This window comes from Hermetia illucens, chromosome 5 (genome assembly GCF_905115235.1).
Source record: "Hermetia illucens chromosome 5, iHerIll2.2.curated.20191125, whole genome shotgun sequence".
NCBI lineage: Eukaryota > Metazoa > Arthropoda > Insecta > Diptera > Stratiomyidae > Hermetia > Hermetia illucens.
The window spans coordinates 106,093,845-106,112,572 of record NC_051853.1 but is presented as its reverse complement, the minus strand read 5'-3'; the positions used below and the strand labels follow the sequence as shown (position 1 = coordinate 106,112,572).

Genomic DNA, 18,728 nt, shown 5'->3' with positions numbered 1-18,728 from the left:
CTGACCCAAAAGATTTGGAATGTAGCATACTGATGGATATCTCTGTCAAATTTAGGAATTTCTGGAGGACACGGGCGAGGTCGATAAAACTGATTCCAATACGGAACTGAAATAGTTTGATTAGGGTGAGCATTTCTTGATGGTTCGGAGCGATTTGGTCCGATGGGATGAGCTGCTGCACGCTTTCCGAAACTGCACTGTCATAGTCTTTTTAAGGTTTTGTGTGAAACAAAACCTTATTAGAATCGAGACGGTGTCTGTCTGTCCGTCTGTCTGTCTGTCTGTCTGTCTGTCACACCCGATTTATTCGGAAACGACTAGACCGATTGTCACGAAAATTGGTGAGAGTATGTAATCTGGTGATCCCTTTACATGCAGTAAGTGGCGCCATCTTGTGTTAAGTTTAAGGGGGGGCTCCCCATACATGTGAATGGAGGGTGCAAATTTTTTTTTCACAGAATGTAGCCATGTAGGGTATCAAATGAAAGGCCTCAATTAGTACTTTTCGAAACTGGTTCAATATTTGATATTAGATGAAACATAGGGGAGTGAGGGGTCAAAATATGGCCCCCAAAAAGTGTAACAGGTCTCGTTCTCAGAACCTATCCAACCGAAAAATCTGAAAAAAATCACAGTGGTGCATCTCTACGAAATCTAGGCCTCAAAATATATCCGGTTCCGATATCTGCACAAATAAAGTTAATAATAGTATATTTCCACATTTTAGAAATTTACCCGGCAACCCCCCCTATGCTCATCCCAGAAGTACAGAATTTGGCATGTGTGTAATGAAGAACATAATGCATAGTTTGGTCAAGTTTGAAGAAAATCCAACTATTATTAACAAAGTTATAGGGGGTGAAACTTTACAATTTTTTGTGAATTTCGTGCACTCTACAACCTGCCTGACGTCATCATCACATATCAATTCCTCAATACCACAAAGGAATGAGTTCTTTATGAATTGGGTCCCAGAGAATTATTTTGTTTTAGTTTTTTAGTTATTTGTCAGCCAGACATGTGTGTATTTAGGTATATAATATATGCGTGCTAATGAACTTTGCGGGTAGTGCCTAATTCAAATAGATATAAGAAGTAAATCGGAAATATGGGTACGATCAATTTATATACGTGCATATATGTGTACAGTATTCGGTAATAGGCAGTTTGTTTGTTTAGGGTGAGCGTGATATCTATGGCTGTAATATGTACGTATGTCTCGTAGTTTGGAAAAATATGAAGGATTATGTTGGATTTGTAGCTATATACGGATAGAAAAATGTGCGTTGAAATTTCTTAGATAAGATGAACACAAAAACTTTATACCCGAAGCGCGAGCTTCCGGTATTCCGACTTGTTTATGTTATGTTGTTATTCCCCGATGTACTCGCTCAATAAATTCACGTGCACGGCTAAATACATCGACAATGATTCCGAATTTCCGATCGATGTAATACGGAACATCTCGCGGTATACCTGCTGCCACAAAGATTTGGTGGTCTCTTTGGCATTGTTCATAAAGGACTTTAATATTTTCCCACCCTTCGAAAAATTTTTCTACCGTACGCTTTTTGTTTCGGAGCTTACATCACGATTCTCGAATATCTTCCATTTCAAAGGTACGAGATTGTTGCTGGTCAATTTTATTTTGTGTGCTCCTTGGAAGCTCCATAGCTTCGCAGATAGTATATAAAAGCAGAAAAAAGTGAATAAAATCTTCCAAACTAATCAATTTCCGATTTTTAATAACGCTGGTGAAAAATTTAGTCATAAATCACTAGCATTAGTTTCTATCAAACACCACACAAAACACAAGTGAACGTTAAAAATTGGTACCGCATTATTGCACGCGAAAGACTCATTACCCATAATCAAAATATATGAAACCTAATAAAGTTCATTTACCGTGCTAATACCTAGATTTGCAAATAAAATAGTTATCTAGATTAGATTTGAAATTTATTATAACAAATTTAGATCCCAAGGGCAGAATTGAATTTATGCAATTCAATGTCCACTAGGTAACTTTACAAATATATAATACATCTACAAGATGTTCTCCTACCTATTACATACAAAATTTCTGCCTAAGAGTTCCGGAATTTATACCCATTGTACATAAATTGCTTTCATACAATACACATAGCACGTGGACCACGCTTACGCACCATCGGTCACGATTCGCTGATATGCTCTTCAATTCCCATTAGGATTTCCCGAGAACCCTACAATGCTCCCCTACTATTTTGTGCAAAGTGCTCCTGCAGCGACTAATTCGTCAGTTATCTTGTCCCTCCTCCTTAATATGTGACCCATCCAATACCATTTCCGCCTTGTGATCAACTCGTCCACGAGTAACTAGTCTGGGCGCCGATCAAGTTCTTCTGCCCATTAATCCAGATTGGAAGAGTGGGATGAACCGTTAGATTGGGAAATTTAGTTTTGTTAGTGTTTACCTGCGATCGGACTGTATTTGTCTTACCTCAGTCTAACACGTGGCATTTTGCGCCGTCATATTTTGCTCTGATAATAGCGTAGAGCATGCTAGATACACTTCCAGTTGATGTCGTTGAAGCTCTTTTCGAAATCAATGAAGAGAAAGTAAAGTGAAGATGGAAACTACGTGCTGTTCCAAAGTAATCCGTAGAGTGTTTGATGTGGTGATTATAGGAGGGTCCAGAGTGGAAATCAGCCTGTTTTCTGCCGATAAATTTTTCGAAAAGTTTTTTTTTTTTTGGTCTACCTATTATCTTTTTTGACAGTAGAGAGTACGTAGATACCCCCGATTGTCGCAACTAAGGGCAGTCTATAAGAATCTTAACAATCATCCCCTTCTTTCACTGTTTGGGCAGAAACTACGAGTAGTGATGAATAGTTTTGCAGATAGACCGTCAAGCTCAGTGATTTTACTGCGTTTGAGTTCATTAATGGTCGATTTCTCTCCTGTTTAGAGGAGCGGCCCATGTTCGCATGTTACGATGACTAGCCATTTCATCACCGGATGTGATATAGTTAATAACCATGGTGAAGTGTTCTTTCCACATGCTCAGCTGCTCTTCATCGTCACTTTAAAGCTGAAGGGCATTTCAGGTATCCGCGTGCATTGACATGTAGGTTTGTTTGACGCGGTATACCCCTCCAAGGGGTGCACGGCAACCATATAATAGGTTGCGGGAAAAATAATGTCGTATTTTGTCAATAGATGACAACACTTAAACACTTGTGTTGTATTTATCACATCAAGTTATAGCGCGTCTAAAATGGAGTCCTCCAAGCAAGAAATTCGTCATATTTTACGTTTTTACTACCTGAGAGGTAAAAATGCAACGAAAAATTTGTGAAGATTATGGGTCCGATATTGTAACGATTCGCACAGCACAGCGTTGGTACGATCGGATGGTGTAATGGATGTCGAAGATACACTCCGTACTAGTAGGCCAATCGTAGAAACCGATAAAATTGTTGAAATCATCCAAGTAAACCGGCATGTGAGCATTCGCTCGATTGGCCAGGAATTGGGTAAGGACCATATGTAAAACCGTTTGGAACCAGTGGATTCCAAAAAAAGCTGGATGTTTGTGTGCCACACGAGCTGACGGAAAAAAAATCTCTTGGACCGAATCAACGCCTGCGATGCACTGCCGAAGCGGAACGAATTCGATCCATTTTTGAAGCGGATGGTGGCTGGTGATGAAAAGTGGATCACGTACGAAAATCTTAATCGAAAAAGATCGTGGTCGAAGCGCGGCGAGCCGGCGCAAACCATCGCCAAGCACGGATTGACGGCCAGGAAGGTTTTGCTGTGTGTTTGGTGGGATTGGAAGGGAGTCATCCAATATGAGCTGCTCAACTAGGCAGCCGATTGACCTGAAGCGGCCAGGATTGGCCAGTCGGAATGGTGTTCTGTTCCACCAGGACAACGCTTGTCCTCACACATCTTTGATGACCCGGGAAAAGCTACGGGAGCACGGATGGGATGTCCACCGTATAGTCCGGACCTGGCACCAAGTGATTACCATCTCTTCCGGTCCATGCAAAACGCTCTTGGTGCTACTAAGTTGGCCTCAAAAGAGGCTTGCGAAAACTGGCTGAGTTTTTTGCAAATAAGGAGGGGGGTTTTATAAGAGGGGGATAATGGAGTTACCTTCTAAATGGCAACAAGTATGCGAACAAAACGGCGCATATTTGACTTAAATCGGATAATTCTAAGTATGTTGAATAAAGCGTTAAAATTCGATCAGAAATACGACATTACTTTTTCCCCAACCCAATATATAATTCTAGTGCAGGTGTTAAAAGGAAAGCAGCATGCAAATACCAAACAGTTGTTGAAAAAAAGTCAAGCGACGACGGCTTTACGGTTTCTTATCAGGGCAGAGGCAAATCGTCAGACGCTGCCTCACCTCTGCCCTGGAAGCAGCGTGACCGTAACGGCTCGCAGATGTTGAATGCTCCTTTATATAATTCGTAGAACACGACATGCCTACGAATTATATTGAACGCAAATCCGCCTTATTGACCAGAGCTTGGCCAGAGCTGAAATATTCGTTTTGAGAATGATGGGGTCCTAAGTCCGCATCAACTTAATGCTGGACCCCTCAAAACGAATATTTCAGCTCTGGCCAAGCTCTGGTGAATAAGGCGGATTTGCGCTCAATATAATTCGTAGGCATGTCGTGTTCTACGAATTATATAAAGGAGCATTCAACATCTGCGAGCCGCCACGGTCAAGCTGCTCCCAGGGCAGAGGTGAGGCAGCGTCTGACGATTTGCCTCTGCCCTAGTAAGAAACCGTAAAGCCGTTGTCGCTTGACTTTTTTTAAAAGTTTGGGTGCAAGCCCTAAGCGAGTTTACGTTTGTCGAGCTGTAACAGCTGAATTTGGTTGGATAGATTTTGTGCTATGGTGGCAGCCGATGTATTTTGAGGGCTAGATTTTCTAGAGATACACCACTGATTTTTTTCAGATTTTTCGGTTGGATAGGTTCTGAGAACGTGACCTGTTGCACTTTTTGATGGTCATATTTTGAGCTTTCACTCTCCTACGTTTCACCCGATATCAAATATGGGGTTTCGAAAAGTACTAATTGAACTCTTTCGTTTGATATCCCGCATGGCCACATTTCATGAAAAAAAATTTTGCACGTTCCATTCACATGTATGGGGTCGCCACTTACTATATGAAAAGGGAATAACAGACCACATGCTCTCATCAATTTTCGTGACAATCGGTTTAGCCATTTCCGAATAAATCGGGTGTGACAGACGGAAAGACAGACATCGACTCGATTCTAATAAGGTTTTGTTTCACACAAAACCTTAAAAATGTGCAAAGTGACGTAAACCAGTTAGTGCAGCAGAATTATTTTTCTAAAGAAAGGTATTGTGCAGTGTTGGGTATACAGTGTATGTCAATATTGTTGAGATACTGTATATTAAAGTACAAAATTACTAGTGATTGTTTTATATCGTTTCCGTTAGCCCATAGAGCACGTCCGGCATCCACAGAGGACGGGGTTGCGGAAAGTGACATCCGCCAAGAGATCAAATATAATATTCCCTGGGGAGTTGTCGTCAGAGGAGAAGGGGATCACGTGTCTCCCAGAAATGGATGCTCATCCCGACTTAGAATAGGAGTTAGAGGAGCTTATATGTGAAAATGGGGCCATAGCACAAACTGGAGTGCCAACAGCTAAAAAAAAGTTAAGATCCCTGCCATTACTGAATACGGTTTGCATGTACCTTCCTTCTTGAGATTGCTAAATGCTAAGGGACTAAAAGCGTCCCTTAAAAACACGAGGGCGGATAAGACCCTCATATGCAAGAAGACGGCGGAAGATCACGCCAAGGTCTTCGCGCTGTTGAAAGGCCTTAGTGCCACAACCCGGAACCCCCCTTCCCTTCACATTTAGTCGCTCATCATCCGCGGAACTCCGCCGACATTTTTGAACAATTAATAGCCGACCATCCCGAATTCCAAGTGAAAATGGTTGCGAGTCTCATCGCGCGCAGAAACAATGCTGTGCACAGTGAAACTCTAACCTTTCCGATGAAATCTCGATCGGGATTATTCATTGCAATTTTCGGATCCTCTCAATAGTTCAGCGAGATGATGAAGGTAAAATACCTCGTTCACCAAAAGGTGGGAAAGGTTAAAAGTTTTGAGAGATGCAGTGTTTTAATTGGCAAAGTTTCGGGCACTTTGCCCAAAATTGTATAATTGTGCACAGGTGTGTTAAGTGCACAAAAACCAATCTTCGCGAAGAATGCGCAAGACCGTCAGCCGAAGCGCCTCTTTGCTGCAACTGCGACCAAGCTGTGTCACTCAGCGAGCTATCGCGGGTGTCCAGCTTACAAAGAAATGCTAGCTAGGAAGGAAGATGCCAAATTGAGAAAAGCTAATGAAAGCTTCCGAGCCTAGCACGCAGTGACGCAGCTGTCCCAAAGCTTGGCTACTTCTCGCGTATCATACGCACAAGCTGCCAAAAACTCATTACCAAGAGTGGCAGCACAACCTGCTCCCATCTCCGCATTAAACGCCTTCTGCGAATTGGTACAATCCCTTGCGTCGCCCTCCACCAACGAGCAGCGGCAATTAGTAGTAGGCATAACGTGCAATTCACCGGGTATAATATTACCCGGAATGACAACACCACTGGCGCTGCCGTTTTAGTCAAAAAAACTATCAATTTGAGGGAGTCGCTATAGAAACCCTACTGAACTCTTCCGCCGTAGCGGTAATAATAAAAACCACTGATGGCAGGCGGATTTCGGTAGTTTTCGGTTACATTAAATGCAATTCTCTAACTGAGCAACTGGGATAAGACCTAAAGATCTTGGATAATCTCCAGTTAAAATCCAAGTACCCCATTTTCCGTGGCGACTTTAAAATCGGGAAACCCTGGTTAAATGGATTCAAGATCCTTATTATTCTGTTAAGGGAAAGTCGCACCGCGTCCTTGAAGAACTATTGTGCCCCTTTTATTGGTTATAGTGTACCTATTGATCATAGTATCTCAAGCAGGACTGTAACCGTTAAGAACTTTAGTATGTTCCCCACTTCCAGATGTTTCAGCTTTGCATCTGGTATTAAGTGTCCTCCCAGATGCCTCGACCTACTTTGCACAAGTGCTGGACACTGTCCCAGGACGTGCATAGAGGTTTCGTCCTCCTCCTCACAAAACCTGCAGGCAGTGTCCGTAGATATCCCTAGCTTCCCTAGGTGATAGTTCAGCCGATAATGACCAGTGAGAATTCCCATTATGATTCGGAGGTTCTTTTTGGTGACGTTTAAGCAATCCTTTGTGCGTATGGGTTCGTATCCCCCAATAAGCACTCTGGACTGCTCCATCCCTGGTAGGCCCGCCCAATATAGTTCCCTCAACCGTTTCTCTTCGTTTCTTAGATTCATAGCCATGAAACCGTTTTCGATCCCACAGAAGGGTTCTGGCCCGTGTAAAAGCATCCCTGCTCCCTTCTTGGCTAGTTCATTTGCTGCCTCGTTGCCTTCCAACCCAGCATGGCCTGGAATCCAAAGTATCCAGACCTTGTTGAACGAGCCGAGTGTATTCAGTCTCTCAAGGCATTCCCATACCAGTTTAGAGTTCACCTGGTTGGACCTAAGTGCCTTGATAGCTGCTTGGCTATCGGTGAGAATAGCTATGCTCTGTCCCCTGTAGTTCCTTTGCAGATTAAAGGAGGCACATTTGTCTATGGCGTAAATTTCCGCCTGGAATATGCTAGTGTACCTGCCCATTGGCTCCAAGTACATTTTCCTTGGACCAATGGCACCGGCACCCGCTCCCTCTGCTGTGAGGGATCCGTCAGTGTACCAAGTAATCAGTTGCTGGTTTAAGCCGTATGTTGCAGCCACGCTCTCCCAGTTTGCCTTGTTACTCCAACGTGTTTCAAATTTCTTATCGAAGTGAAACCTCGTTGTCATGTTGTCCCTCGGTATCAGTACTTCGGGATATCGCCTAGAAAGGATATCAATGTTCCTTCGATTTAGGCAGCTCCCCGCCTCACTCATACTATCGGCCATCCTGAATATTGATCTCCTTGTCTGCATCCGTATGTGCAGATGGAGAGGGGTTAATCCCAGAAGGACCTCCAGGGATGCCGTTGGGCATGTCCTCATTGCCCCACTAATACACATGCAAGCCAGCCTTTGGAGCTTATGTAATTCCCTGGCTTGTGTGCTGAGTTGGGTTCTTTCTGCCCAGATTACCGCTCCATAGGTAATCATTGGCCTTACTATTGCAGTATATATCCAAAGTAGTATCTTCGGGCTGCAACCCCATTTTTTTCCTGCTATGGATCTGCAAGTCCTCAGAGCCCTCGTGGCTTTCCGACATGTGTCTTCCAGAGTAATTTTTGGTCTAGCGTGATTCCCAAATATTTGACCTCTGTTTCTCGTTTCACCTCCATATCATGTAATGTTATGGGTTTCAGGTGATCCAACTTACACCTCCTAGTGAATGGTACTATGGTGGTTTTGGTTGGGTTGATCTGCAGTCCCACCTGTCTGCACCAAGCACTAGTAACCCTTAATCCAGTTTGGATTCTATCACATAGGGTATCTTCATATTTGCCCCTACAGATGAAAACAATGTCGTCCGCGTAGCCCTGGACTTGTATTTCAGTATTAGTTAACACGTCCAGGAGTTCATCCACTACCATACCCCACATCAGCGGCGATAGTACTCCACCCTGTGGACAGCCTTGAGTGGTGTTCATGATAATAGAATTTGTACCTGTTTGTACCTCTATTTTTCTGCTTTCTAGCATTTTGCCCATCCAGAGTGTCAGGGTGTTTCCCACTCCTTTGCGGCTCATGGCATCCTGTACCTCTGTGTGCGATGTGTTGTCGAATGCTCCTTCGATATCCAAAAACGCGCACAGTGCAATTTCTTTTGTTTCTATGGCGTCCCGTAGTACCTCTGTCAGCTGATACAGAGCAGTTTCAGTTGACCGTCCTGCCCAGTAAGCGTGTTGACAGTGACGTAGGGGATTACGCTTTAGAACGTTAGTTCTAATATAGTTGTCTAGGGCCTTCTCCACCGTTTTGAGTACGAACGATGTTAGGCAGATTGGTCTGAAAAATTTAGGGTGAAAAGCATCCTTTTTACTCGCTTTCGGAATAAAGACCACTTTTGCCCGTCTCCATGCCCTTGGTATGTAACCCAGTGCTATGCTCCCCCTTACCACCCTCAGAAGAGACTCTAAGATAATTCCTAGGCCTCTCTGGATAAGTGCTGGGAAAATGCCGTCTACTCCGGGAGATTTCATTGGTTTAAAAGTTCCCACTGCCCATCTTAGCCTAACTTCTGAGCATACCTCTTTTGCTAGTTTCCAGCTCTCTTTTCTTCCCCTTTTATTCGTTGCTGGGGTATCAGGCAGATTGTTGTCGCCTGCCGCCGAGGAATAGGACCCGGGAAATGAGTTCTGAGAAGCAGGTGTAGCCTGTCCTCCTCATTCTCGGTGAATGTCCCATTTTCCTTTTTCAAGCAGACAGAGGATATTCCCCCGTCTTTGGCTACAGCCTTGTACAGCCTGGTTGCTTCTGTGATCTGTTCAATCCCTTCACAGAATTCCCTAAAGCTGTTCCGTTTCGCTTCCCTGATCGCATTGCTATACGCAGTCAGTGCATTTTTATACCTCCGCCAGTCCCCGGTTTGTTTTGCCCGGTTAAAGAGTTTTCGTACCTCTGTTCTCATTCTAGCTAGGTTCTTGTTCCACCATGGTACATCCCTTGATGACTTGACTGTCTAGGACAGCTGGCCTCATATGCGTCAATGACGATTGTGTTGAGGTTTTCCACCACCGTTGCTAATTCCAGTTCGCTCCTGATGTCACCGCCCCCTTGAAGGTGGGCAATGTTGTTGCTCAGGTGCGTTGTGTAGGATTCCCAATCCGTTCTCTTGGGATTCCTTATTATTCATTTTATTTTGGAGTTACCCTCAATGTCGAATCTGATTATCCTGTGATCAGACATTGAGGGTACATCCGACACCCTCCAGTTCCTGACCATCCCGTTCATTAGGGTATTTCCTAGAGTTGTATCTAGTACCTCTTGTCTGGTGCTGGTCACAAATGTTGGAGTGTTCCCTAGGTTGTATATTTCTAACTTATTGCTAAGAATAAATTCGAGAAGGTACTCACCTCTACGATTGGTGTCGCTGCTTCCCCAGACTTCGTGGTGGGCGTTGGCATCGCAGCCGAGAAGAAGTGGTGGCTTTGCGACTTGTTCCGGTGGATCCCGGCTCTCGTCTCCTGGGAAGTATCCCGATGCTACAACTGCCTCTCGAGTGCTCCTCCCGGCTTCCAATGAGACTTGGATAGCCACAAGGTCCCCGGTTAAGAACTCTGAAAGACATATGTATTTTAAATTACGTTTGAGAATTATGCAAGCTCTTGGTTTTTCACAAGAGGAGTCCCAAATTACCTACATGTCTCCTCCTTGCAGACCGCGAATCTGCCCGCGGTACACCCAGGGCTCCTGAGCCAGCACTATTCCAATATTCTCCATGGAATTTGCACTGCAGATGCAGCTCTCGCATGGTGGAGGTTTATCTGGGCTATCCTGGTGCTGGCCATTGGCTCCGTTATTGTTTGGAGCTCTTCTCCACTGTCGGAGTGTCACCCTCCTCCTCCGACATGGCGCTTTCCTGCGCGTCGCTGTCCACCCCGAGCCCTAGAAGTCCTAGGGTCTAGGTCGTCCAGCTTCTGCTCTTCACTGGGCAGCAAGTCTATTTCCCTGGTTGATCCAGTTCTTTCCACCTCTATGGCTTTCGTGACTTCTTCAGGGACCTCGGTAAGTTTTTCACCCAATGCCTCCTCCGAGGTCTCTTTCCTTGGCTTTTCCTTGTGCACATGCACGGGTATGTTGCCAAATCGGTAGTTGATATGACAACTCCGACGTTTAATTGCCTCTAGGGATCGGTCATCTACCCCGATCGTGAGGAGTTTATCCTTGCCCTCTACCTTGCTTCTGAAGACTCTCCATAGTCGAGTATGGAGATCTTCATTCTGAGCAATTAGGAGTCCCATAAGGTCTTCTGTTTCTATTGCGGCGGCCTTTGGCAGAAAAACTGTCACCATGTGGGCTCCTGGTATATCATCTCCAGCACATGTTGACAGTTCTACCCCTTCCCAGCCTGGCAATCTAGGAATTATGGTTCTAACCCATTCTGCGGTGCCTTCCGTCGCGCAGTCCACCAGTATAAGGCCTGGTCGAAAGCGTATCCCGGTGAACACCAGTTTCGACGTCCAACCCTTGATCATCTGCTTGACAAGTTCCTCAATGGTTTCCTGTTCCTCCCGAGTGAGTATTTGCTCGGGAAACCTTTTTGGCAGTATGGCCAGTCGAATGCCCTTGACCGCACTAGCATAGCTAATGCCGGGCTTCCTGGATCCTGCCTTCACTCGTAACCTGCCTGGGTTTTCTCCTCCCGTGGGTTCAGGTCTGGGTTTTTTGGGAGCATTCCCTTCATGTGGGCTGATCTCTGCTGCTCCCCGCTTTCTCGGCTCCGGTAGAGATGGCTTAGGTCTGTCCTGAGCCTTCTTAAGGGCCTCTTCTGGTTTCAGGCCCTCCTTCAGATAGCGCAGGTACCATTTAACCCCGGCGCCACTGAGACCTGTCTCCTTCCTGACGTCTGTTATATTTATCTCAGACGTACTTTTGCTGGTCCCTGCTCTTTGAGCAGTGGTGTTCGTTGGCTGTAGTCCACGCAGTATACCAATGCTCACCTTGGATCCACTGCTTGACGTCCCAACTTCTCCCTTCTTGGGTGTAGTCACCTGGCTTTCAGTAATTCGGAGACGTGCCTCCGCCTGATTAACCAGTTTTGGTGCGGTACGGGGCCCCGCTTTTTTGGTTTTTGTTTTCTTTTCTAGTTTTGTACTCATTTGATTCCCACGAGTGTGGGGGTTAAAAGGTCCGCCTTGCCATAGCCCTCCGTAGCACGATAAGGTCTAACTTACTCACTGAGGTGACCAGGTATCAGTGAGGCTCCGTTCGAATACAGTCAGTTACCCCCGACTACAAACTATCCAATGGGCACGGTTCGCATGACACCCTGGATTGGGGGAGGTGTTTTTCGACTCCCCAGTCTAGATCCGTAGCGTTTTGTTAATAGTAGGGTCACCTCGTATAGGGTGTGGCTACCACCACTCACTAACGGTCTTGGTAGACGAGAGGCTTGGCCCCTGAAAAAGCACACATCGTCCCAGAGGAGAGACAACTCATCCTTAGAGAGAGATAGGTTGGCCTCAGGGTGCTATGTTCCGCATCAGTCTATCCTGCAGTGCACTGCTTGACCCCTTTAAGGCTAATAGAATGCCACCCACTAAAAACTAAAGATAGCCCCCCAAATTAATGGAAGTACTTCTCCCTAAAGAGGAAACAGAAATCTACAATGTTAAATTAATCTGTCACCTGATAGTATAGATTGAATCACAACGACCAAGGGCAGGCAAATCCCAATGTCATAATTGCTAACAATTCGGGCACGGAGTTAACAATCGCTTTGCTCAGCCAAAGTGCAATCACCATTCTCAAAATGTACAAAAAGAGGGACGAGAGCGATCATGCAGTTCAACAAACAATCTTACTCACCATTCCGGAGATATTCAACTAGGAACAGACCATCCTGATATACAAAGTATCATACAAGGCCTCAAGAAAAGAAAAGTCACCAATGAATGTTTCAAATTCGCTCCAGAAAAGATAACCCCCGCGCGATGGATTAAATATGAAAAAATCGACTGGATTAATGTACGACATTGAAAAAGCCTTCGACAAAGTCTGGCATAAAGGCCTTATATTAAAACTCCAAAAATTCGGCATCCCTCTCACTTGTCCAGATGATCGACTTGTTCCTAAAAAATGGCAAATTCAGTCAAAATCGAAGACCACCTCTCAAGTGTGAGACCAATAGAAGCAAGGATCCTCACTCTCACCTCCCCTTTATTCAATCTATACAGAAGATATTCCTGCTAGCCTCAATTATAATTGTTGATGCAACAATCCATATTGTATCAGCGCCTTGAAGTGTGTTAGAGCACTCCATTGAAGCCCGTAACGGCACACTACAGGATTACAGTATCTTGTAGGGACAATGTGGTCAGCGTTTCACTCGCCCGAGATTATTACCCTGATTTGACTCAGGTACTCATCCACAGCTGAGTCGACTGGTATCCGACATCCAATCACTATAGCAAATCCCGCTACCATCAGTGAGGTTTGAACCGCGACCTTCCGCTACGACAGCCCATCGCTCTAACCACTTTGGACATCCGGACAATCTCATTATTCGCCGATGACACATGCCTTCGCCGTTTTCAAGGCGCTTAGTCATAGGGACGGTTAATGCAGAATAGTCTGAGATGAACTTTCTGCAATAACTTGTTAATCCCAAAAATTATCTAAGCTGTTTAGTTGTTTTGCCCGAAATTGTCTACCTTGGTAGAATCCACAATAATGCAGTATATGGGGATTGTGAGGGTTAGATTATGTTATCTTGCAGCATCTCTGTAATTTGTGTGTCTACTTTTTCTTGATTGATTTATGGAATTCTATAGACTTTTGGTTAAAAATTGGTTTGTCTGATGTTAACTTAATTTGATGAGTTGATCACCTCAGTTGAAATGTGTTTCCTTCCTTCCTCTTTGTAAAATAGGCCACTATAATTGTGTAGAAGTATGGATAAATCTTTTTAAGGTTTTGTCTGAAACAACGCCTTATTAAAATCGATTCGATTTCTGTCTGCCTGTCTTTTTTTAAGGAGATGGAAATCTTCAAAAGATTCTGGCCTGGGCACGCCAGAGTGGGATTCTCCAAACCAACCCCGGCTGCGGTCCTCCTCCATTCGGCATCGCAAGTATGCTCTATTTGCTGCTTAAAATTGAGTTTCCCGTCTATCATCACCCCCAAGTATTTGATGGCCGGCTTGGAAGTGATGATACGATTCCCGGTTCTAATGCAGGCGTAATTTCTCTTGGGCTGCTTTGTGATGAGAATCGCTTCCGTCTTTTCCTCCACGAGTGCTAGTCCAGCACTCTTTAACCAAGCCTTAACAACACTGATTGTTTTGCTTGAGTACAACTCAGTATCCTCGAGATGCAACCAGTGCTATATCGTCGGCGTAACCCACCACCGTGGGCTCCTCCGGAATCGGAAGGTTAAGTACATCATTATACATGATGTTTCACAGTAGTGGGCCCAGTACAGAGCCCTGTGGGACACCCGCAGAAACAATGTACTCCGTGCGTCCATCATCGGTATTATACCAGAGTGTCCGCTCTTACAAGTAGCTATCGATAATAGCGGCGAGGTAGGTGGGAATACCAATTGTCGCCAGAGACTTTCGTATAAGGTTCCAAGTAGCCTTGTTGAATGCATTCTTCACGTCCAGGGCCACCACCACACTATACTGTGTGGTGCTGATAGAACCCCTTTCGTGAATTGCATCTTCGGCCTTTGATGGCATTAATGGTTGATCTGGCTTCACGGAATCCATACTGCCTATCTGAAAGGCCCCCTTGGTTGGCTCTTGACGACTGGGAGTAATCTATTATAAGTAACCCGCTCCAACATTTCCCCCATAGTCTCTAGAAGATAGGTCTATAGGAGGACGGTTCCCCTGGATGGCTACCCCACAGATTTATGCGCGCTTCCAAACAGACCTCCTTAAAACATTCACTCTTACTCCGCTGGATGGCGAGCTTGCTTTCCGTCTATTGTCTATCTGTCTGTCTGTTCCTCTGTGCGTCTGTCTGTCACACCCGATTTGTTCGGAAACTGCTGGACCGATTAACACGAAAATTGATGAGAGCGCGTGGTCTGTTGTTCCCTTTACATATAGCAGTGTCGGCGGCATTTTGTGTTAAGTTTAAGGGGGGCTCCTGAGACATGTGAATGGAGCATGCAAAAATGTTTCCCCAGTATGGCCATGTGTGGTGGTATCAAATGAAAGGGCTCATTTAGTACTTTCCGAAACTGGTCCCATATTTGATATCGGGAGAAACGTCGGAGTGATGGCTCAAAATATGACCATGGGGGCCATTCTCAGAAACTACCAAACTGAAAAATCGGAAAAAATCAGGAGGCTGGTGCTTGGGCCTGGGCTCCGAAATATCTTCCATACCGACATCTGTTCAAATGAAGTTAATTATAGTATATGCTATAATTTTTAAGCTTCCGGTTTCCCGATTTGTTCATATTTTCATCAGTCTACGCTGATCTCCCGGAGAGATCAGACGTGATCTTTCAACAGTGAAGTGATTATTAAATGTGTGCTCGTTGTTACAACTATGGACAGCCGAAAAAATGTCGAAGCGACCCATTTATGACAACACCTGAGAAGGGACACCGTCACGCAACCAATGCATCCTCCTGATCCCCACTCCGACGGAGTGGATAATGAAGACATCACATAATTAACAACAAATATTACTCTTCCCCACAGCCCCACGGATAGCAACCCCGAGCCAGAGTTTCTCTCATCCGATGAAGAGGAGGACATAGAATCCCTCAAGAGATGTCTCAACGAGGCAATAAAAATCATTTCACGACTGACACGCCGCAACGAAAAGCTGGAAGCGCTTTTCGGGATGGCTTCGGAAGAGGATATCCCTAGTAACTCCCAACGGAACGATTCGCGACACAACTACAGCTTTATCGACAAAGGCAGCCCCAAAAACATCCACCCACGTAACACCTACTCCAAACACCTCAACCGCCGCATCAACTTCAGCCAGCAGCAGCATATCATCCTGCGCCGCAATACCAGCTGAGACAAATCGCCAATCGTCAACAAAACATCAGGCCCAGCAAACCACGCCGGCACCCACCAAAAGCCCATCATCAGCCACAACGCCTTCCCGCCAGCTCACGCCATCACGTCCCGTCATGACACCTACTCATCTACCTGCTACATCGCCGCAGCGTCCCGCCACCACCATCCAATCATCAGCTCAACAGACTAGATGCCAGCAAGTGTCGATACCTCCGTCACGGCAAAACCAAACCATCATACCGACGCCAACAACAGAGACGAAAAAAGTGACTAAATTCCCACCTTTAATAATGAGGACTGACACTCCTGCCGCTAAAAATATAATCGGCCAACTCCTAAGCTCAAACCCCGGCAATATTGCCATCAAAAAGATGAGTTTACACTCCATGAAACGTCTTCTCAAGAGATTACGACGCCACCAAATCCATTTCAAAAAAGAGTAAATGCCTCTTTTTCGCCTTCATTCCGGCTCATCAAAAGCCTATTAATCTTATCCTTCGTGGTCTGGATTTCACATACACGTCTGATGAGATCCTTAACGAACTCCACAGAGTCGGCGTCAAGGACGCGGTCGCTGTCCGTTCATACGAGACCAGCGTGTCACGACGTAGCAGCCAAGACGTGCATTTATTTTTAGTGACGTTCAAACACAATTTTCAACAGGCTTCCCTATCAAAGGCCCGCGCCCTCTTTCACTGCATTGTAAAATACGAAGCGGTTAAGAACAATGAAATCATTCAATGTAGGAACTGTCAACGCCTTGGCCATGAAGATACCAACTGCAATTTACAATTCAGGTGCGTCAAATGCACGAAACCTCATGGCCCACGGGAATGCCCTAAAATAAAGGAAAAGAGACCAAAGCGCGTAAAATGAGGGTCAAATACTCGCCCGGCCAGTAACAGAAACTGCCCGACCTTCATCCAAGCCCGCGCCAGATTGATCGAATCTCAGTCCAAAGCGCCCAAACTACTTCCCTCACCAAATTTCCCAACCAATCACACATCCTATAAGACAACCCACACACATAATTCACCCTCAGTCATGCTCAAACTCAATCATACGCCGCCATCACCAGGAACTCCACGCGAGCACAACCCTCGTCTTCCATTGATAGGGAAATTCTCTCCCTATTCAACACGTCCATTGCTTTCTTCGCAAACAAAATATACCAGTTCTTCCCGAACTATCATTCACTATCATCCCCCAGGGAAAAGAGACTAGCTCTCATTTCCTTCTTCTATGAGATCTCCTGTGTCCATGGCCAGCAAAGTTATGCTTCTCAACTCCAACTCCCTAGTTAGCCGAGCACGCAAACACGAGCTATTCTTCTTCCTCTCCACCCACTCCTCACCAAGACAAAGCTCAACGCTCGCAGCAAATTAATCGTCCGGAATTATGAAACATTCCGGATCGACCGCCCCAACTCGCGAGGTGGCGGAACAGCCATCCTCGTCGCACACCCTTCAGCTGCCCAGCAAATTTTCCTATCCCACAACATCGCCTCATCCCTCGAAGTAACAGCAATACGCCTTACCACCAACACCTCAAACATTTTCCTTTGCAGCATGTACTGCCCCAACCAGTCGTTAAGCTCCAGCGACATATCTAACGTAATTGTCCACCTAAAAAATGTCCAATCTTCACAAAATAAACGCGCCTACTTCATCCTAGGCGGCGACTTTAACGCCAAATACTCCGCGTGGTATATATTCCCTCCACGAATAGTAACGGCGTTAAACTCCACACCTGGCTCACATCCAACTCCAACAACCCACCGCTTACTCTACTCCTCTCATCTCATCCTACCTTCCATAGAGGTACAACTCAGTCATTGCTAGACCTTTTCCTTGTCGGCGACCTCCCAACTATCCCAGGGGTCAGCGATTACGATGGAGTCATATTCACCTTTTTCCAACCTCACCTAATCCACAAATCCTACCCAAACTCCTTCCAAACTACTCTGCTACAAACTGGAATCTATTAAATTATAGACTATCTAACTAATTAGCAGAAATAAATCTACCCGATCAACCCTCGCCCGACGAAATCGACTTCGTTGTGATCCAGTTCACCCAAGCCGCTCAATCATCCTGTGAGCAGACCATCCCCTAACGTACGACGGCGTAATTATCCTCCCAACAGATGTTCTCAATCTCATTAAAGAGAAGAACACTCTACGCAGGCAACTACACCGGAACAGATACTCCCCTCAATATAACCACCTAAAACCACAAATTCGGCACCTTTCCAACCAAATCAGGTCCAAGATCGATCCCTATACCTAGAACACCATACCCTAAAAACTCCAAAATTTCCCTCAATCCCGACATTTACGAAAACCTAAAGCAATTGCGTCCATGGTTAGTGAAGACAATCACTAACCTAACCTATCCCCAAAGATTTCCAACACCGACAGAGCCAACCAGTTAGCTTCACACTTTTCAGAAGCCCACAACACCACCATCAACCTATCCAATAACGAAATCATTAAAACCGTACGCCCACATGCCCAATCTTTAACTACAGACGCAACAGTTCATACCCACTTTCCTATCCCACAACCCTATCCTCCACTTTCATTCTGCAATCCCATCCACATCATCTGCCTTCAAACTGGTAAATCAGTAATCGTCTCCAAAAATAACAAAAATCAACTGGCCCTGACAAAATTCCAGAAATCATCCTCAAGAAATGCGCTAAAACCATTAGCCCATTCCTATCAAAAATTTTCAATTCCTGCCTCCTAAACGGACACTTCCCATCCACCTGGAAACAATCCTATACGATTCCCATTCAGAAAAATCAACAACCATCCTCTTCCACAGCTACCCCTAAACAGATCTTCCAAAATCTTAGAAACTATCATCCACGATATTATTCTTGAACACATTGCATCCCACCAGAAAATTACGAATTTCCAATTCGCTAAT

The 18,728-nt window shown here is 45.1% G+C and overlaps 1 protein-coding gene across 1 annotated transcript in view; it reads left to right on the top strand.

The window, feature by feature from the left end:
- Nucleotides 1-16,200, top strand: part of LOC119658199 — a 58,676-nt gene extending 42,476 nt beyond the window's left edge. Inside the window, exon 3 of the mRNA XM_038065465.1 lies at nt 15,466-16,200. Coding sequence (XP_037921393.1) covers nt 15,466-15,793 — 328 coding nt within the window. The 3' untranslated portion in view covers nt 15,794-16,200. The remainder of the gene's footprint in view (nt 1-15,465) is intronic.
- Nucleotides 16,201-18,728: the final 2,528 nt, after the last annotated feature.